At 42.0% G+C, this 20827-nt stretch overlaps 1 protein-coding gene across 1 annotated transcript in view; it reads left to right on the forward strand.

Moving 5' to 3' along the window:
* The window catches only part of LOC122198822 (probable cation-transporting ATPase 13A4), a 147966-nt gene that overhangs the window by 54182 nt on the left and 72957 nt on the right, over nucleotides 1–20827 (forward strand). The window contains exons 4-5 of the mRNA XM_042903637.1: nucleotides 7515–7688; nucleotides 19826–19972. Coding sequence (XP_042759571.1) covers nucleotides 7515–7688; nucleotides 19826–19972 — 321 coding nt within the window. The remainder of the gene's footprint in view (nucleotides 1–7514; nucleotides 7689–19825; nucleotides 19973–20827) is intronic.

Raw genomic sequence — 20827 nt, forward strand, 5'->3', positions numbered from 1 at the left:
AAATCAGTTTGTTGTTCACACCCCAAGATGTTGGTTTGCCTCTGTGGAAGGTAAGGAGTCTGTAAAACTCAGTCTTATCTTTAGCATCTTTTCAACCCCCAGAGACAGACAAAAAGATGGAAAAAGAAAAATGAAAGCACTTGTTTATTTTATTTTTTTAATGTTTATTTATTTTTGAGAGAGAGAGAGAGAGAGAGAGAGAGAGAGAGAGAGAGAACATGAGCAGGGGAGGAGCAGAGAGAGAGATGGAGACACAGAATCCGAAGCAGGTTCCAGGTTCCCAGCTGTCAGCACAGAGCCCAATAAGGGGCTCAAACTCACAAACCTTGAGATCATGACCTGAGCCTCGGAAGTTGGGTGCTTAAGGGACTGAGCCACCCAGGTTCCCCTGAAAGCACTTGTTTAAGAAAGCCAGCCTTAGAGATTGATGTGAGTGTAATGCAAGTGAAACTAGTTAACATTTCCTAATGACAAAAGGCAGGGCAGTATCTTGGGGTTGTTTATGATTCCTCCTCTCCCCTCTATGCCCCCCACCATGGAATGGTTTAATTTTTAAAGGGTCAGAGAAGAGGCTACAGTTAAACTTGGGCTAGGAACAAGAAGAGTAAGGGTTCATTACCTTCCAGACCTCCCTTCCTTCCTCCCTCCCTCCCTCCCTTCCTTCCTTCCTTCCTTCCCTCTTTCCTTTAGCACAATCACTCACTTATTCATCCATTTAGCATGTATTTACTGAGTGCCTACTACATGCAGATAATGTGCCAGATGCTGGGTAAACCATACTGGAGGAGACAAACTGGAAAGGATCCTAAACTGATAGAACTCAAAATCTTGTGGGAGCTGGAAAGGAGGGAGTTAGAGAAGCAAGCAAAAAATTCCAAGTACACATTGTGAAAATGGTAAAAAAAATATAAAGGGTGGGTGAGATCAGGGGCTTATCATTATATAGGACATTAGCTACTGCCCCTCTGAGACGGACACACTTAAAGGAGGCTTAAACAGATGAGGGGTAGCCAGCCATGGGAAGACCCCGAGGCAGGAAAGGGCTCTGTGACTGTGGCTGGCATGGCAGCACAGAATGAGGTGGCAGGAGAGTGGCTCTGTTTGGGGAGGGTGGCAGGTGCCGACCACAGGGCAATTTGCATTCTCTCTTAGCACCTCAGTTTCCTCATCTGCAAATGGGCTGCTGAGTCCATTATGGGTCTTGAGTGACCACTTGGCATGAAGTGCAAATCCTTCTTTACCATCGATTTCAGTATCAAAATCCTCTAGCTCTCCTCCGGGTGCTGAGGAGGACATGGTAGGTACTGGGACCTAGAGACCTGCTTAGGTTAGTTAGGTGGGGGGGACTCAAATACCTATGTGGTTTGTCAACCTCAGCATTGTTTGAGGCCAGATAAGTTTTTGCTGTGGAGGTTGAGGGGCAACGGTGTCCTCTGCACTGTAGGATGTCAACTGCGTTATGGGATATTTAACAATATTCCTGGAATATTCCTGGCCCCAGAAGCTATGTCAGTAGCACCTCTCACTCAGTTGAGAGTGACCAAAAAGCTCTCCAGCTATTGCTAAATGTCACCTGGGGACAGAATCACTCCTAGTTGAGAATCACCGGCCTACAGGGTGAGGTTGTAGCTCAGACGAGCAGGCCCAGTAGGAAATGAGAAGTGAATCTGACATATGGTCTCAGTGTTGGGGAAAGGAGAAAACATGGCAGGGACCATGGTCCAAGACCCTCTCATTACTTGTCTATGTTGTGTTGTGTTATCTCAGCCTTTCCATCGGTTTTTTATAATAACGTGATGACCCCATCACCCCAACAAAGCTAGGACCTTGATGATAGTCTACATTGCATAATGTGGCCCCACCTTGCCTCTAGGGGTAACCATTGTCCTATATCATGTCTTCATCAATTCCTCACTTCCCTTTCGATGTAACTTTCTTTTATTTAAGTGTATCCCAAAAATACATTTGAGTTTCATTGCTTTTAACTTTTTAAAAATGTTCTTTTTACTGATGTAGTTGTTTGCACTGACTTTTGTCACTTCCTAGTTATGTCACTGGGAGTCAGCCATACTGTGGGGTGTTGCTGGAGTTGATTTGTCTGAAGTGCTGTGTAAGATCCCATTGTATGAATGTACTGCAGTGCCTTACCCTGTCTCCCACTGGATGGTGTTGGGATAGTTCCTGGGTTATTTGGTGCTCTCCAGCTGATTCTTCCAGTGCTGGGTACAATGTGGGTACAGTGCTGTCACAATTTCTGATTTATTAAAAAAATTTTTTTTTAATGTTTATTTTTGAAGGAAAGAAAGACAGAGCAGGAGCAGGGGAGGGGCAGAGAGAGAGGGAGACACAGAATCTGAAGCAGGCTCCACGCTCTGAGCTGTCAGCACAGAGCCTGATGCAGGGCTCGAACCCACAGACCATGAGATCATGACCTGAGCTGAAGTTGGTCACTTAACTGACTGAGCCACCCAGGCGCCCCAATTTCTGATTTATTTTAAAGAAAAGATAGAAGTCAGAATTTTTATGTGAAAGTGACTGGGGGACTAACATAAAGTTTTAAGAAATGCTTACCAGGCTGGCAAGTAACCTGTCGACAGGCCATTCTTCTTGAGCCTCCAGTTTAAGATTTCCGGATTAGGTCAATTCAGGTTGAGAGCATCTCGCTTCAATCTAGAAGTCAAATGAACTTAGGGGAGCCTGGGGAAGTCATTCTTCTGCATGAAAGGGTGTCAAGCAAGAAACTACTGAGGTGAAAACTGGAATAGGGTAGGGTTGGTGGTTGGGATAAGCAGTGATGTAAATTGCATTCATGTAGCATAGTTTGTTGTAGTTGCATGAAAATTACAGTGAAACATTCTCTTCACATCCCAAATTTGGAAATAAGGGAAAAAGTTTATCTTAAGGGAGATAAAAAAAAAAATCACTTACACTTTCAAATATTTAATGAAGCCAGTAAAGAAATGCAAAATTGTCTTACAGAGAATAAATGGCTCCCAGGCTAATGGGATTTGAGTGTAATTTGATTGAATTAATTAATATGTTCAAAGAAGGCATGTCAGTCAGGGTGGGAGATGGTCAGAGAAGAGTCCTTAGCCCGTTTTAAGCACTATGCTGGCATACGGCCCCCCTGGCGGGACAATCACACTGAAAATGGTGGTGTTGGGAAGAGAACAAAGTCTTAATACCTACCCATATATTCATCTCGTCGTGTGACTGTCACATACATCTCATTCTCCCATTCTGACCAATTTCTGGGACCTGGTGAACTTGAATCTTCCTGGAGAGAGGTGTTCTGCTAGCAGTCTCTGGGACTAGAGGGCTTAGAGCCACTCTCAGGACCTGGTGAGCCCCCAGATGATGACATTACCCTACAAGGCTTCTTGAAGTCAGCCAATGTCCTGCTCTCATCACCTTCTCGTGTGCATTTCCAGGAGTATTGTCTTCACATCTCTACAATCATTAAGTGCTCACCTAGTGTCAAACCCTAAGTACAAGTACAGAGTATAACCTCTGGAAAGATCAGTCTTGATTCAGCCTTATAAACCTTGTAGGTCAGGTTTTATCCAGACTGTGGGAACTCCCTGAATCTATTTGGAGAAGATTATTTATCTGCATCTGTGTGTATTTTTCTGGGGACAGGGTCTATAGATTTTTAAGGGGTTCTGTTGGCTAAGGTAGTTGAAATCATTGCTTTGGGGAGCATAAGTTTGACTTTTTGAGTATAGGGGTTCTGCAGGGAAGAAGATCTGGACACTTGGAAGCCAAAGTTTAAGCCCGTAGGAATGCAAAAGACCTAGATCTTCAGGGACAGAGAGAACAGAAGAATCTGTGGGTAGAAAGGGAGAGGAAGAAAGGGACAATGTGCTATTTCATAATGCATCTTGACTGCCATGAGTGTAATAGTCTTTTGACATTTTCTCAATATTCTTTTTTTTTTTTTTTTTTGGCTGATTGATTCCCTTTGTGGGAGGTAAGGGTGGGGGGAGTGCAGAGTGGCAGGGATGGTTCCCTCAAGCATTTTCAGGGACATGGAAGGCACTCCATGGCATAGGAAATAAACCGCTACGGGATCATAAAAAACAGTACCATGCTAATTTTTGCATTTTTAAAGCCAGTATCTGTTAATGTCCCTTTAATGTAATTTGCAGTCAGTACAACTCAAGTCAGTACAATTCAACTCACTTTATTTTTTTTCAATATATGAATTTATTGTCAAATTGGTTTCCATACAACACCCAGTGCTCATCCCAAAAGGTGTCCTCCTCAATACCCATCACCCACCCACCCCTCCCTCCCACCCTTCAACTCACTTTAGTAAGCAATAATTGAACACTCCTTGTCCACATTATTCCAGCCTTTCTACTACCAATGGATTATTGGCCATGAGCTATGAACTGATGTTGTAGTGTCCACAGAACTGAGAGCAGGTAAGCTTTTAAAGCAATGCTCTGGGGGTACCTGGGTGGCTCAGTCAGTTGAGCATCCAACTCCTGATTTCCGCTCATGTCATGATTCCAGGGTCATGGGATTGAACCCCATATTGGGCTCTGTGCTGACAGTATGGAGCTTCCTTTGGATTCTCTCTCTCTCTCTCTCTCTCTCTCTCTTTCTCTCTCTCCCTCTACCACTTTTTCCTGCTTGCACGCTCTCTCTCTCAAGTAAAAAAATAAAAATAAAGCAACACTCTGGTATAACTAGGGGATATTCACCTGGCCTGACTGTTTACTTCTGTTCTGTTGTTCCAGCGTTCTTATTAATAGCACCCAATTCAGAGGACAATTTATATAGTCATCCCTCTATATAACCCTTTTATTGCTCTAACCTTGTTTGTTCTTATCATTTATGTGACTCTCTTCCCATTAAGCTAATGACCTCCTTGGTAGTAGAATCATTGTCTTTTTTTTTTTTTTTTTACTTTTTTTTTTTTACATTTTATTTATTTTTGAGAGAGAGAGACAAAGCACAAGTGGGGGAGGGGCAGAGAGAGACACACACAGAATCAGAAGCAGGTTCCAGGCTCTGAGCTGTCAGCGCAGAGCCCGATGTGGGGCTCGAACCCATGAACCGTGAGATCATGACCTGAGCTGAAGTCAGTTGCTTAACTGACTGAACCACCCAGGTGCCCGTAGAGTCATTGTCTTATTCATCTCTGTGTGTAGCACATGTCTGCTCTTTGGTGGACCCTTAAAATTTATTTATTTAAATTGAACTGAAATTCAAGACAGAGTGAAAAAGGTCCTTAGAATGGCAATGACCAACTTACATTATCCTCCCATGCTGCAAAGGTCTAGACTGGAGGTCTAGTTTTGAGTTACTGATGAACTTTACCGCTTTGAGAAACTTATTTTGTCTTCTTTTTCAACTAAATGGGAGAGTAGGTGGAAAGTGCTTTGTGAAGGACTTTGAAGTACTCAAAAAATATTAGCTGCTGCTATTGTTACCAATAATAGTTGCTAATAATATCTATTACATATAATAACTTTAAACTTCAGTTTTCTTAGCTGGAAATTAAAGATAATAATTCCTGCTTACATTATTATGATAATGAACATGAATTTACTTTGGAAACTATAGAGGGCTCTCATTGCATAGCCTGTAAAAGAATGCATGCTAACGGGGAGATTTGTGCTTCTAGAATTGCCATAACTCAGACATATTACATGGAGGGGGTAGCTCAATTGACTGACAATATAAAGAAGCTTTTAAATATAGCCTTCATAAAATATGATACAATTTCTGGGTCATTGATTAGAAAGTTGACCTATTCCAAAGTATAGGAACATAAAAAAGTACATGGGAAAATTAGATGGGATGGACTTAGGACAGGTATGGGATTTAGGATTGGGATCCTGCTCAGTGTGAGCTCAAAGAAGCATTGCTTCAGGAATCATGAGGGGACAGAACGATTCCAGATTTGGCAGTTGGAGAGCAAAAGCTGGAGTTTGGGACAAAAGAGGATTCATTTCAAGATAGACATTCTAGTTTACAAAATCAGCCAAGAGCTTATGTTTCTGAGTTAATGTGAATGTTTCATCAAAGGCATGCCAAATGTGGACAATACCTAAGGCAGTCAGCCAGCACCTGCATTCACTGCTTGCTAATAAGAGGAAGGCACCCGAAAATTACACATGAAAGCAGCTTTCAGCCAACGATCTGATAATGCAATCTTTTCTGATAATGCAATCTCTATCAGGTGAGTCAGAGAAGATGGCTGATTTAAAGTTGCAAGTTCCAGCATCCTTGTTATCCTAACAGGCAATCCGAGCAGGGGCAGAGCCATTGACACTAGGAATCCTTAGATCTAAATGCCAATAGACTAAGGGGTAGAATTTCGGGTCTACTTCTGGGCAGATGGTCAGATGGTAGCAGCAGCAGCAGCAGCATAAGCAGCAGCAGCGGTAAATGCACTTACCCCTAGTAACCCATTTAATTTTCACCACAGCCCTGGGAAGTGGGTATGATCACCGCCCCCATCTTACGGATGGCAAACTGAGGAAGAGAGAGGTTAAATAACTTGCTCAAGGTCACACCGAGTAAGTGGCAGAGTTAGGCCTTGAATCCAACGTGCCTTGGTCCAGAGAATGTGCTGCTAACCAAGATGCTCGACACTTTTGGCCATCATAATCAGTGCAAAGTATACATATGACTTTGTGTGATGTAACTGTGGGACTGAGGCCATAAACTTCAGATGGTTGGTTTTCCATTCTGTCCCAGGCTCTACTTGAAAGGAGGAAGTTTGTCCAGATTATAACTTTATTAGAGGTATAAGACTCTTGTTCATATTTGTATCATCCGGGGCCTCATATCCCCTCCCAGCTCATGGCAAGAGCTCAATAACCCATGTTGTTTCTATGGATTTTCCCCGACTCTGTAAAATTCTTTTTGCTGCTGAACAAGAGAGGAGGGTGGTAATGCACAGCTCCACCCTAAACACCTGACAGCCACTTGACACTTAGTTATTCCTCCTCTTGTGGGTCAAACACTTTGATCACATCCCGACACTATACTCAAGGCTCGTTTCTGTCCTGCCCATGGAGCTGCTGGTCCCAGCCAAGGGAATCATCTGTTGCTGCGGTCATCTGGTCCTCCTGTCACAAGGCTCATGGTCATGCCTGTCAAGGCTGTGGATCAGACCTGGGTTTGAATCTTGGAAGCAGAACTTCCTAGCTCGGTGGCCTTGGCCAGGTCTTGCTGAGCTCAGCCTCATCGTTTATGAATGAGGGTAATCTTATCCCATTCAGGGGCCGCTGGCAAGACTTAAACAAGATAACATATCATCTAGCATTGTGCGCGACACAGGGTAGTCAGGTGCTCAAATTATAGAAAGGGAGTTTCACAGTTTGATGGCGACTTCCTGGAGGCTTGGGATCCTTTGTCAGAGATCCTTCTCCATGTTCTCAGTCTTTCCTCAACTACTTCAGTCTCTGCCCCAGTTTTATACCAAAATCCCAATTGGTTCATTTGCTGTTTGTTGTGCATAACCAATATTTGGGCTCACTTTGGTTCTTCTCCAGGAGCTATTTGGCTACCGGACTCAAGGCTGCCGGAAAACCCTCTGTCTTGCTGGATCCATCTTCTCATTTGGGATCCTCCCCTTGGTGTTTTACTGGAGACCTGCTTGGCACGTGTGGGCAAACTGTGTCCCGTGTTCCTTGCAAGAGGCAGATGTCGTGTTGCTGAGGACAACAGTAAGTGTGTATCTGGCTTTGTACTTGGCGGCCCTTTCTTTTCCTGGACATCTCGTTACAGGATGGCTGTGAGAAGATGTGCACATGGCAAGTTCCATCACAGCCTTGTGTTTTATTTACCAAGAACTCAATAATTTATGTATGGTGGGATCTCATTAAAAAGGCCGACTTCACAGGGCATTCCTTTTAAACTTGTGAGTTTTATGAATATTACAGCCTGAATAACCATCTTAATAGGTACAAACAATGGGTAATGTGAGGTAGCTGAGTAGGCTACACACTGCAAAATTCACATGGCTCCTTTCCCCTGTCCTGATGTGTCATACCTATCCTAGTCCCCCTGGAACAACTCTGCAGGAAGGGACCAGGAGACGTGGGGAGGAGCCATGGTTGTGTTGCATCCTGCAGATATGCTCGGGTAAAAAATGCAACCATCTTGTCCTGAGCTCATTGTCTCTGTCTGCTAATTCAAGGTCCTGGTATTAGGTGAGTTTCCCTGAATTTGCTCAGCTAACAATTCCTCCTGGCACTCATTACACTTAGGCAACGTGTGCCATTCCTGTTCCTGCTGGACTGTCAGCTCCACAAGGGAAGAGATCATTTCCAGCTTGCCACCCGCTGCATCCTGAATTCCTGCATGTGGTAGGGATCCCATAAAGATGTGGTAGCTGACAAGTGGAAGTAGATATTCCTATTGGTGGGAGTCAAAGTACAGTCTCACAGAGGACACTGTGCTGACTTTTCTGGCTGACTTTTAGTGAGCGTTTCTAACAATGCATCAACCTAAATGACCCAGAATGACAACAAAATTCTTGATAAGGCAACTTCTGCTGGGCTGTTAACTTTTGTATAGATATAGATATAGATATAGATATAGATATAGATATAGATATAGATATAGATAGATAAATACTCTAATGCAGCAAGAGGAGAGGATAGCAGTGAGTCTTATAACCACAATACAGGTGATAGCTGAGGTACTGCCTCCCCAGTTCCACTCTGGTTATCAGGGGGCAATGATCTTGCAGCAGTGGAAACAACCTCAGACACAGAAAAGCTTTCTGCCTTTCTGAGTGCACCACCAGACTGTTCAGATGTGAGAATGTCTGGTTGGCTGAGCTGCAGCCTCTGAGATTGCTGGCAGAGTCAAGGCACAAATAGGAATGGGAGGAAATGAGCAAGAAAATGGCAAGGGAAGGGAGGAAAATGAAAGAAACGGAGAGTACGGTTGGTAAAAGGAAAATGAAGGAGGAGAAAAGAGAAAGAAAGATCTAGTAAGAATGTTAGAAATAAAAATAAGTGTCAGGCCGTCTGGGTGGCTCAGTCAGTTGAGCATCTAACTCTTGATTTTGGCTCAGGTCATGATCCCAATGTTATGGGCTCGATCATGACCTGAGACAAAATCAAGGGTCAGATGCTTAACCTACTAAGCCACGAGGCACCCCTCTCTCTCTTTAAAATAAAACTAAAGGAGTGCCTGGGTGGCTCAGTCAGTTGAGTGTCCAACTGTGGCTCAGGTCATGATCTCACGGTTCATGGGTTTGAGCCCCGCGTCGGGCTCTGGGCTGACAGCTCAGAGCCTGGAGCCTACTTCGGATTCTGTGTCTCCCTCTCTCTCTGCCCCTCCCCCGCTCATGTTCTGTCTCTCTCTGCCTCTCAAAAATAAAGAAACGTAATAAAAAAATTTTTTTAATAAAATAAAATTAAAAATTAAAAAAAAAAATCAAGTGTCAACCAACAGGTAATGATGCAGTTTGGGATTTGGAGTCAAGGCGTTTGACCTCTAGTCCTAGCACCTTGGATGTGTTATACCTCAGATGTGTTACCTGACCTTTCAGGACCTCAATTTCTCCACTTGTGAAACAGGCTTAGTGAAAGTACTTGTTCTTTCCTGAGTTGGTGTGAGGAGGAAGTGAGATTATGTATGTAAAAGCCCTTTGCAAACTATAAAATACATGATCAGACCATTTTGATTATGTGTGTGTATTATTGCTGAAGCAGCTCCGAGAGCTTGCTGTACAGAAGAGCATGCTACAGGCAGGTGCCACATGTAAGCTGCCCTGCTTATCTGGATGCTGTGTCCTCCCCTTATTAGCAAGGAGCATTCCTTTCCAGGACAGGAAACTTGGGGAACAGATCCAGTGCCTGGGAATCCTCAATATTTATCCATGCTCAATAACGTCACCTTTCCTGGTTGCATGTGATCCACTTCATAACTGGATATATATTGGAAAAATTTTACAAAGCTCTGGTGCCTCAGGGAGCTGTGTGCCCTCCCCCTCCTCCTCTTCCTTTGTCTCTTTCAAAGCCTTTTAAACCCCTCCCCCATTCAACTGCCCTCCACAACTAATCAAAGCCTTGGAAACCAGCTTCAATCTTGCCTTTTTCATCTTGATTTCAACTTTAATTTTTAATTACCTCCTCTTATGTGTCATTTTAAATGGATTTGCTGTGCGAGAGACTCTCCAAATAAATGAGGTTCTAAATTAGTCTTTATGTAATTAGACAAGAACTCAATTATATCAAACATTCTTACTATTTGAGCCTTAGATAAAAATGAGCTTTGGGCACCAATAGTTTATAAGTGTGCAGCTAGCTTATTTGCATTAAAATGACACCTTAAACATTTTTACTTGAATTGTATTACTATAGCTGGACCGTAAGGACTTCGCATTAAGGACGACTAAGAAGACTCCTACCTGAAAATGTGTTGTATATTTATTTTCCATGTTATTAAAAAATCAGTACTTGGTATTTATCATCAATCTCACACTGGTAAGATTACAGATCATTATCACAGATACTGATTAGGTAGTCATTTCTTAACATTAAAAAAAAAGAGGGGGGATGTGATGTACTGACTGAAAGTCCTTGGCACTCAGTTTATTTCCAGTTCCCCATCTCTTATTAAGCACGTCTAAGGGTGAGATTTTTCCAAAAAGGTAAGAGTAATTGCACTTTTATTTTATAATTTAAAACTGGCATTTTATTCATTATTCATCTACTTCTGAATTTTAACCAATATCTGTAGGGTTACCACATTTCTATGCAAATATCATAATTTACATTCATTGGTGTTTTGAATTCAGATGCTCCTGATGATTTCCATAGTTTTCATCTTTGTTATAATTACAGATGTAGTTTTTTCCTTTGTCACATGTTGTCAAAGACTCATAATGTGCAGAGGAGAATGTGATGATTGGTTACTAGGCTGAATCAGGGTGTTGTAAATGGGGAGCATTTTCCCTTCAGTTCCCTCTAAAGATGTCAGGGCTAGGGGCTTTAGTTGGAAAACTGAGAAATTCTGCAAATCAGCCACGCAAATGCATCCCACGTCCCACCAGCCTGCCAGGATGCCCATCAGCTCCCAGTGCTTGTGTTCTCATGTTCTGGATCCCTTCCTCATCTCTCCCTCCTCCTGTGTAGCCTCGTCTCTCCAAGCCCATGTGCCTCACATCAACACCATTTTCTAAGGGAGCCAGACACATTTTGTTTATGCTTTTACTCGGAACATTTCTTCTGATATTCTCTATCCTCTTCATTCATTCAATTATTCATTCATTCAGTAAACACTTCCTGAGAACCAATCATGTGCCAGACATTGTTACAGGTACTGGGAATACAGCTATGAGCAAAGCAAGTGGGACTCCACGTCCTGTAAAGTGACATTCTGGTGAGGAGTCAACTCATACATGCATGCACACACACACACACATGCACTCACACACACATGCACTTTCTATAGAGTATAGAAAGTAGGTGTTCTACCTCTATTTATTAAAATCTACTCATTCCTCAGCCATCTACCACCTTTTCCATCGATCTATTCTCTGCCTCAATTCTGGAGGGAATTAATTACCTTTCTTTCATTCTCTTTTAGCTCCATATTTTCACCTCAGGCTGCTTTTTGCAATCTGCCTTGTATTAAAATGCTATTCATTTCACATTTTATAAAACAGCATCTCACTGACAATTTCATAGAATTCCCATAACGACTCTGGGAAATGGGCATTATCGTCTATCTCTATTTTACAGATGAGGGTATAGAGACCACCTTTGCAGGCTATTAAGCCTAGTAAATCTCCGTCGGGCTTTCCCTCTCTCCTTCTCTCCCTCCCTCCCTCCTTCATAAATTTGATGAGCACAGGTTGTATGCCAGCCACAGTGGTAGCTCATGGACAGGGGGTGGGATATAATAATTAGTAAAATCAGAGTTCTTGACCTCATGAAATTCATTAGATCACTACACAAATAAATGCAAACATCCCACTGCTAGAAGTGCTACTTAGGAAAGGTTCATGGTCATAGTAGGATTATAAAATAGGGTTCTGACCAAGTCAAGAAAGCCTGACGGCTTTCTTGAGATCCAAAGGATGATGAGTCAAAAGGTGATGGTGGCTGGTAGGGAGGGACACATGGGAAATGGTCCAGGAAAAGGGAATAGTGTGGACAAAGCACTTGTACCTGTCTTCTGACCCTCAAATCCAGAATTTTTTCCCACCATGCTGCTTTCCTTTTTTTAATAGTTTTTGCTTTTATTAGGTTATAGGCTTTTAGAAGGCAGTAACTGTGGCTTACTTTCCATTCCCCACAATATATAGAACATAGTTGCAGCAGGTACTCAATATTTATTTGATTTGATTAAATGAATTGAATTTAATCTGTAATAAATGGTCTCATGATTTCTACCAACATCTTACACAGATGTTAAAACGAAAGGTTCATGGTTGAGAAAGTAAGAGAAGATAGTATTATGTTTCTTTCAGGTACACATTCCGCTTCTGAGTCTCATTCCCCCAGCTCCCATTTCAATGGTTTTTCCTTAGACATTTAGCCAGAAAGCCCTGAGATTCTGTGGGCTCTCCTATCAAAAATGATTCTTTTTTTAAAATACTTATTTATTTATTTTAAGAGAAAGAGAGAGAGCAATTGAGGGAGGGGCAGAGAGAGAGAGGGAGACAGAGAATACCAAACAGCTCTTCACTGTGACATGAGATCATGACCTGAGCCAAAACTGAGTCAGACGCTTAACTGACTGAGCCACCCTGGCGCCCCTCAGAAATAATTCTGTCATGACAAATAGTTTTTAAGCCATTATCCTTCATAACACAGGGCTTTGTATTTACTTATTTTTTTTAGCGTACTCTTTAATCCTCATCACCTGTTTCACCCATTCCCCTCACACCTCCCCTCTGGTAACCATCAGTTTGTTCTCTATAGTTAAAAGTCTGTTTCTTGGTTTGTCTCTCTCTTTCTGCCTTTGCTTGTGTTTTTTTGTTGTTTGTTTCTTAAATTCCACATGCATGAAATCATATGGTATTTGTCTTTCTTTGACTTATTTCACTTAACATTGTACTCTCTAGTTCAACCCATGGTTTGCAAGTGGCAAGATTTCATTCTCTTTTATGGCTGAATAATATTCCATTGTGTAATATACCACATCTTCTTTATCCATTCATCAATCGATGGGCACTTGGGCTGCTTCCATAATTTGGCTATTGGAAATAATGCTGCAATAAACTTAGGGATACATATATTCTTTTGAATTCATTTTTTGCATCTTTTTCCACCCAATAGTGGAATTACTGGATCATAGGGTAGTTCTATTTTTAATTTTTTGAAGAATCTCCATACTATTTTCCACAGTGGCTGTACCAGTTTGCATTCCCACCAACAGCATACGAGGGTTCCCCTTCCACCACATCCTCACCAACACCTGTTGTTTCTTGTGTTTTTAATTTTAGCCATTCTGACAGGTATGAGGTGGTATCCCATTGCAGTTTTGATTTGCATTTCCCTGATGATGAGTGATGATGAGCATCTTTTCATGTGTCTATTTTCTATCTGGATGTCTTCTTTGAAGAAATGTCTGTTCATGTATTCTGCCCATTTTTATTTTTTATTTTTTAAAAATATTTTATTATTTTTGGGAGAGCGCAAGTGGGGAAGGGGCAGAGAGAGGGGGACAGAGGATCCAAAGTGGGCTCTGTGCTTACAGGCTGACACCAGTGAGCCTGGTGCGGGGCTTGAACTCATGAGCTGCAAGATTATGACCTGAGCGGAAGTCGGGCACTCAACCAAATGAGCCACCCAGGTACCCCTATTCTGCCCATTTTTAAATTGGATTATTTGTTTTTTAGGTGTTGAGTTGTACCAGTTCTTTATATATTTTGGCATGTTTTCTTTAATGATTATTTTATTTTTGAGAGAGAGAGAGAGAGAGAGAGAGTGAGGGAGAGGCAGAGAGAGAGGCAGACACAGAATCTGAAACAGGCCCCAGGCTTTGAGCTCTTTGCTCAGATCCCAATGCAGGGGCTCGAACCCACAAACCATGAGATCCTGACCTGAGCTGAAGTTGGACACTTAACAGACTGAGCCACCCAGGCACCCCTATATATTTTGGATACTAACCCTTTATTGGATATGTCACTTGCAAATATCTTCTCCCATTCAGTAGTTTTGCTGATGATTTCCTTTGCTGTGCAGAAACTTTTTATTTTGACATAGTCCTAATAGTTTATTTCTGCTTTTATTTCTCTTGCCTCAGGAGACATATCTAGAAAAAATGTTGCTACAGTTGATGTCAGAGAAATTGCTGCCTATGCTCTCTTCTAGGATTTTTATGGTATCAGGTCTCACATTTAGGTCCTCAATCCATTTTGAGTTTATTTTTGTGTATGGTGTAAGAAAGTGGTCCAGTTTCCTTCTTTTGCGTGTTGCTCTCCAGTTTTGCCAGCACCATTTGAGAGACGGTCTTACTCATTGCATATTCTTTCTTCCTTTGTCGAAGACTAATTGGCCATATAATTGTGGGTTTATTTCTGGGTTTTCTATTCTGTTCCATTCATCTCTGTGTCTATTTTTTGTGCCAGTACCATACTGTTTTGATTACTAACACAGGACCATTTGTATTGTGATTTACAGTTGCATATATGTTGCCTCATTTGGTCTATTCTGGTAGAGATCATTTTTTCCCCCTTTACAGATAGAAGCATAGAGAAGTTCAGGGAAGAGCTCGGGGTCCCATAGCTGTAAGCAGTGAAAGAAAAACTTCTATTGAGAACAGAGTTGGAGTTGGAACTGAAGATTTTTTTATCTCCTGGCTAGTGAGAAGACTCCACAGAGGCAGTAGTATGAAACAGTTGAAGAGTAGAGTCTGGAGCCTGACTGCCTGGGTCTCATTCCCAGTGTTGCTCTTGACCTACTTTGAGCAATGTATTAGCTCAGGCTGCCATAATAGCACACCACAGACTGGGTGCCTTAAACAACAGAAAGTTATTTTCTCACAGTTCTGGAAGCTGGAAGTTCAAGATCAAGTTGCTGGCAGTGTTAGTATCTGGTGAGGTCTTTGTTCCTGGCTTGCACATGGCCAGCTGCCTTCTCTCTGTTCTCACGTGGCAGACAGAGCTGTCTGGTGTCCTCCTCTTCTTATGAGGGCGCCAGCCCTATGGGATTAGGACTTCACTCTTATGACCTCACTTAACCTAGATTACTTCCTAAAAGCCCTATCTCCAAATGCAGTCGGTGGGGGGGGGGGGGGGGGGGGGGGTGGCTAGGGCTTCAACATATGGAATCAGTCCATATTGGGTGAGTTACTTACCCTCTACTCTGCCTCCACTTCCTCTTCCTCATATGTTAAGAGTGGCTAACAATAGTATCTGCCTCATTACCATGAGAAATCAATGAGAAATACATGTAAAGTGCCTTGATGAATCTGTGCCTGGCATGGAGTCATTTCCTGGACATTGGTTACTACACACTTTTTAAAACCAACTTTAACTTTTTGTTACTTTCTGCTACACGCTGCATCTCCAGATATTTCAGATGATGAGCCAGCTAACTCACTACTCCCTCTTCCCTGAGAAAATGATCGTAAAAACAAAGCACTCAGTCTTTCCAAAAATGTATGCTGAATTGTTCAGGATATCGACATAGATACAGACACAGCCTTTGCTGTGTCATATAACTTCCCTGCTTTGTCCACGCCCCCCCCCCCCCCCCACCTCATCCCCTTTTTTGGTCAACATGTTCCAGGAGTACTGAGACAATAATTTTGTGTAAGATTTTTTCCAATGCTTAGAACTTTCTTTCTCTGTTTTATAACTAAATCCTACATTCTAGCCAATGTCAACTTTTTCCAGCTAAGCCACTTTGGGAATATGAGGTCAAGGTGTCAAGAGTATCAGTGGGTCTGGCCAACAGGAGGAAAAGGAAAGAAAAAAGGGCCACTTAAATATAAAAAGAACAGTATTTTGTCCAAGTCATGGGTCTGCAAAGGCAGCATGGTGTTTTAGAAATAACTTGAGAAATGTTATTATTGCTTTATCTATCCATAATCCTCTAAGCACTTCACCTTAGTGAGAGAGTTCATGCTTTTTAGCGTTGCAATGTATCCATCTCCAAGTGAAAAGTACTGGAGTGCTGGTGTCTTTTTGGAACTTTGCAATGGGTTACTTAAGAAGAAATTCTTAAGGCAATCTCAGGAGTACATTTTGGATAGCAAACTCCTACACAAGGAGGTAAGTCACAGCGTTGGTGTGAACTTAAAGTGACCATTACACTACTTTAAAATTCCAACAGGTAAGATGCTTATAACAAAAGGTTGTAAGAAGATAAGCAAGGCCACTCACCTGGTGCAACTAGAAAAGTTAGCCTGGCATTTCAAAGTTCAGAAAGAGCAAGGCCACAGGAAATCAAAAATGCCCGGTTTTCCTCCCTATACCTTTGTTTCCAGGGCAAACTGAGGTCATCTGTTACATTCAGTTCTTTGAAATGCGCTCTTGAATTATTTTACATTCTGCTCTTAGAATTCAGCTGATTAATTCTCTTTTGATAAAGAGAAGGTAAAGCCCCCTCAATGAGACTTGAGGTGTTAAAAGTCTAGATTGGCCTGGCAAATAGTTTGGATTATTTGCATTACAAAGCAGTTATTTAAAGTGGTTGGCTCCTCAGGTGCAGTTAAGTCTCTTAAGGATCTTTACCTACTTGAGAGAGCTGGGAAACAGGGGTAAAGAGGAAATAGCCCTTTCCGGGTAAAAATGTTTCTTTTTCAGAAGGAAAAATAAATTGGAAGATTCTCAGAGCCTCTCAACAATTCTTCCAAGGGAAAATTAAGTTCCTATTTACAGAAAGAGCTCAGAAGCAACATGCTGCAGAAAATGAGGCCCAGAGCCATAGGCCAAGGAGCATTTGTTACACTCAGCTACTGGCCAGCCCTTGGACCAGATGCATTATGTATTATTGCGTTTAATCCTCCAAGCATCCATGAAATATGGTATTCTCATCCCCACTGGCCAGATGCAGAAAAATTCGGCTCAGAGAGTTGCCATGATTTTCAAGATGGTTCACAACTGAGGCTCAGGAAGGAGCCTGTGTTCTTTTGTTTCTGGGTAACACCAAACTGAAAACTAGGGGACGTGGATGATGTTGCCTGGAGGGACCACCTCACCCTGACACACTTTTCCCTCCATTTCTTTGCCTTTTTTTTTTTTCTTAAAAAGTTGGATAGATTTCTTTAAAAATATGAATGATTTTACAGAGTCTTTAACATAGTAATAAACAAGAGAGTAGTCAATATTATTGCCTTACTGTAAGAAAAATGGTGGTCTCACTAAAGTATCCTTCCTTAACCTATTGAACTGTAATTTGCATTATATAGAATTATGGGTTATAGGGCTTGGGGGTAAGAAATAAACTTAAAGGCACAGATACCTAAACACCTTTGGTTTAATTATGGTACAGGCTATATAATAAGATGGAGGCCTGTAGATGAATTTTGGTCTCATGCTTGCCCAGTCTAAGGCATACAGTTTGCGCATTGGATTAGCACGGGCCTCAAAGAGCTTGGGAGTTCACTAGAACTCCAAAACTTCCCTTTGCCATTCCCTTTTTAGGCATTATAGTCTAGAGGTCTGTTTGCTGTCACACAGGGCCAAAGAGTGACAGCTTGGTTTTAGGAATCGGATTCTCTGCTGCCAAGAGAGCAGAGATTGTGAGAAACTGGATGCTATTTGTTATATGGTATAGAATTCAAGGTAATTTTCATACATAAGCCACAGAAACCATGGACAACTTGTGGAAACAAAGAGGAAGGAGCCAAGACTTAGAGTGGGAAGACCTGGCTTCAGGTCCTGCCTCTTGCCTTGCTACTCATACCAGACTGGCCTTGTCTGAGCCTCGCTGATAGAGTGCCTGGAACATAAGTATTAAATAAATGTTAGCTATTTTCATTATTATCTGATATTCAGAGGAAACTCACTCATAACAACATCATAAGTGGTCAAAGGTGTAGCCGTATAATGGTGAACTATGTCAATGTCAAGGTGTGTCCTATGGAGTTGTTGCCTATCTCGCAATACGTAGAATATGCCCAAGTTCAGTGGCTCAGTCATTAGAAATTGAGTCATTTTTGGGCTCTGAAGGTAACTCTATGCAAATCTGGTTTAATTTGACTTTTTTTTTTTAAATGAGGGTAATAGTCAAGTTTACTGATTTTTAGAATTAACTTAAATTTCTGTTGTTTTTCCCCTCCCTTTCTTCTCCTCTCCCCTCCCTTCTTCTTTCCTTTCCTTCTCTTCCCTCATCTTACCCCCCTTTATTCCCCGCATCCTTTGCCTTGCTTTCCCCTCTTGCTCCTCCACCCTACCTCTCTGTCTTCCTCTGTCTCAGTCTCTGTCTGTCTCTCAGAAGCTGTGTTAGATCTGGCTGAGCACAGATACCCATCAAGCACAGTCCCTGCCCACAGTCCAAGAGGAGTGATAAGGTGGGCAGGTAAAGAGGAATGCAATGAGGTAGAATGTGGTAAGAATTTCAAGTAACCTTATAGTTTAGGGGAAATATCACCAAGAGAAATTAGAACAGTTCTCATGATGTGAATTTTGAGCTGGGTCCTACAGGATGCTTGGATCTAGCCCTGTGAAAGCTTAAAGAGAGTAGAGGAGGAAGTGTTTTCCAGGCTAAGGAAGCTGAAGGAGCAAAGGCATGGAGGAGGGCTTCTCTGGAGGAGAATCATTGTAAGAGATTAGCTCCAAACAACAACATATCTTCTCCTTTCTGTCCTTTTGCAACGTCAGCTGGGATACTCTTCTTGGCAAATGTGGGTGTGGTGGAGACAATTCCCAGCTCTGACCTATATTCCTTGGCATTAAATTGTTTCCCAGGCTTGACTTCCCTTACTGTCTGTCGTTCCTCGCTCCTGAGGTGTACCAGGTGTCCTAGTGGCTTTTATGCATAGCATTTACCCATTCAGATAATAACCACAGTTATTATCACATCAGTCTCTAAGGGACCATTGTGGTACCTGTTACTTAACCCAGTGCTGCTCACTCTAGTTTTATTCTCTGATGAAATCGGCAGTGAATGTGAAGGAAGTGGCTTCAGTTAGGGTCATGCAGGAAGGTGCCGCCTTGAACCCACCTGTGCTAACCTTTTGACACTTACCCCTGGGCACCTTCAATCCACACATTCAGGCATGTAAAAACATCCATTCACTCTCACTGGGCAGGTCACAGTTCACCAAATGGATGGGGATATATGAGACAATAATACATGGTTCCTACCTTTCAGATGGTCTAGACAAACAAGGAGAATACATGGCAGAAAGTGATTAGGAGCACAAGAGAGGGGCAGCTAGGATCTTTTGGAGTGAGTATAGTGGTAGACCCTCCTCCCCCCTGGCAAGACAGTATCACAGGGGCTTTCCTGGAAGAGGTAGAATTGAAGTTAAGCCTAGAAACCCTGAGATGGTTTAATTGACCTGGTGTCCTCAACCTCAGGGACCTACAGACCCTTTTGAGTGCTTGTTTGTTTGTAAAGTTTTGCATCTGACTGTGGCCTCATGGATTTGAAGGTTATAGCAAGAAATTGGCTCTTTGCTAAGAATTTACCTCCCTCCTCTTGAGTTTTGTTATATATGCCATTGCCTCATATTCACACCCAGATTCCTCAATAAATGACCATAGGGTTTTTTTTTCCTTCAAGTCTTTATATCTACCAGCTTTCATGGGCATGCAACTTTGTGTAGAATGTTTATTAAGTCCATAAACTTACAGGATTATATGAAAATGATGTTTCTCAGGTTGAATTTTAGCTTGATGACTTCTCTCAACTTCATGGGGTTTTGGTGTCTATTTCCTCAGGATGAATTCCACACTTGCTCATGGAAAAAGGTAATGTGGATCTACTTGTCATCATTAAACAGCACGTTTGGTGTCACTCCTGACCACCCTCTCATTACAGATGAGGAGGACATCATAAATAGAGCCATCAGAAAGCCAGACCTAAAGGTTAGTACCTTTATGCTAACTGCTAATGCTAAAGAAATTTAATTCTCTCCCCAAAATTTAAGGTTAAGTTCAGATCCTCCACCACACCAATCCTCAACAGTATACATAGAACATTATAAAGAACATGTACTTTGGAGCTGGACAGAACTGAGTTCAAATCTCAGCTTCATCCTTCTAAACTGTAGAGCCTTGGATCCGTTACTAAACTCTGCCAAGTTTCTGTTTCCTCATGTATAAAATGATGATGATAATGCCTACCTCTAATATCCACTGATGGCATTCAATGAATTAAGGAACACAAAAATCTTTATGGTGCGATATACGTAGTAGTAGATACTCAGTACATGTTAGCTCTGAGTAGAATCAAGCCCTCTGTATGATTATCTATGAAATGGGGTGATGACCCAGAAACATCCCAGGGACTTCCTTATGTCTGCAAAATGAACTTATTTTGAGTTCTGTCATTCAAATGTGTTTGGGTTACTCCCTCTTCTCCATTTGAAATTAGTACTACTTGGATTATGGCTGGTTAACATTCATATTAGAAATGTATTTTATAAGACAGGCTGTTTTTCTCTTAAGTTCATGTGTGTTGGGCAGCTGTTTAACTTAGTTTTATGAGCGCAAGGTCAGTTTTTTAAAATAATAGAACTTGATTGCTGAGCAGTTTCTGTATTGTCAATTGTTATCACCCAGGTGTCTTAATTGCCCAAACAAACAAAAACAAAAGAGGTCAAACACCTCCAAACCAACAGATTGCATAATCTGTCAGGGGGTTATTCACCTGCAAAAGTAGGCATCCCAAATCAACCTTAGGGACCTGCCCTCAGATTATTATTGACCTTCAGCTTCTTT

Source organism: Panthera leo, chromosome C2 (genome assembly GCF_018350215.1).
Source record: "Panthera leo isolate Ple1 chromosome C2, P.leo_Ple1_pat1.1, whole genome shotgun sequence".
NCBI lineage: Eukaryota > Metazoa > Chordata > Mammalia > Carnivora > Felidae > Panthera > Panthera leo.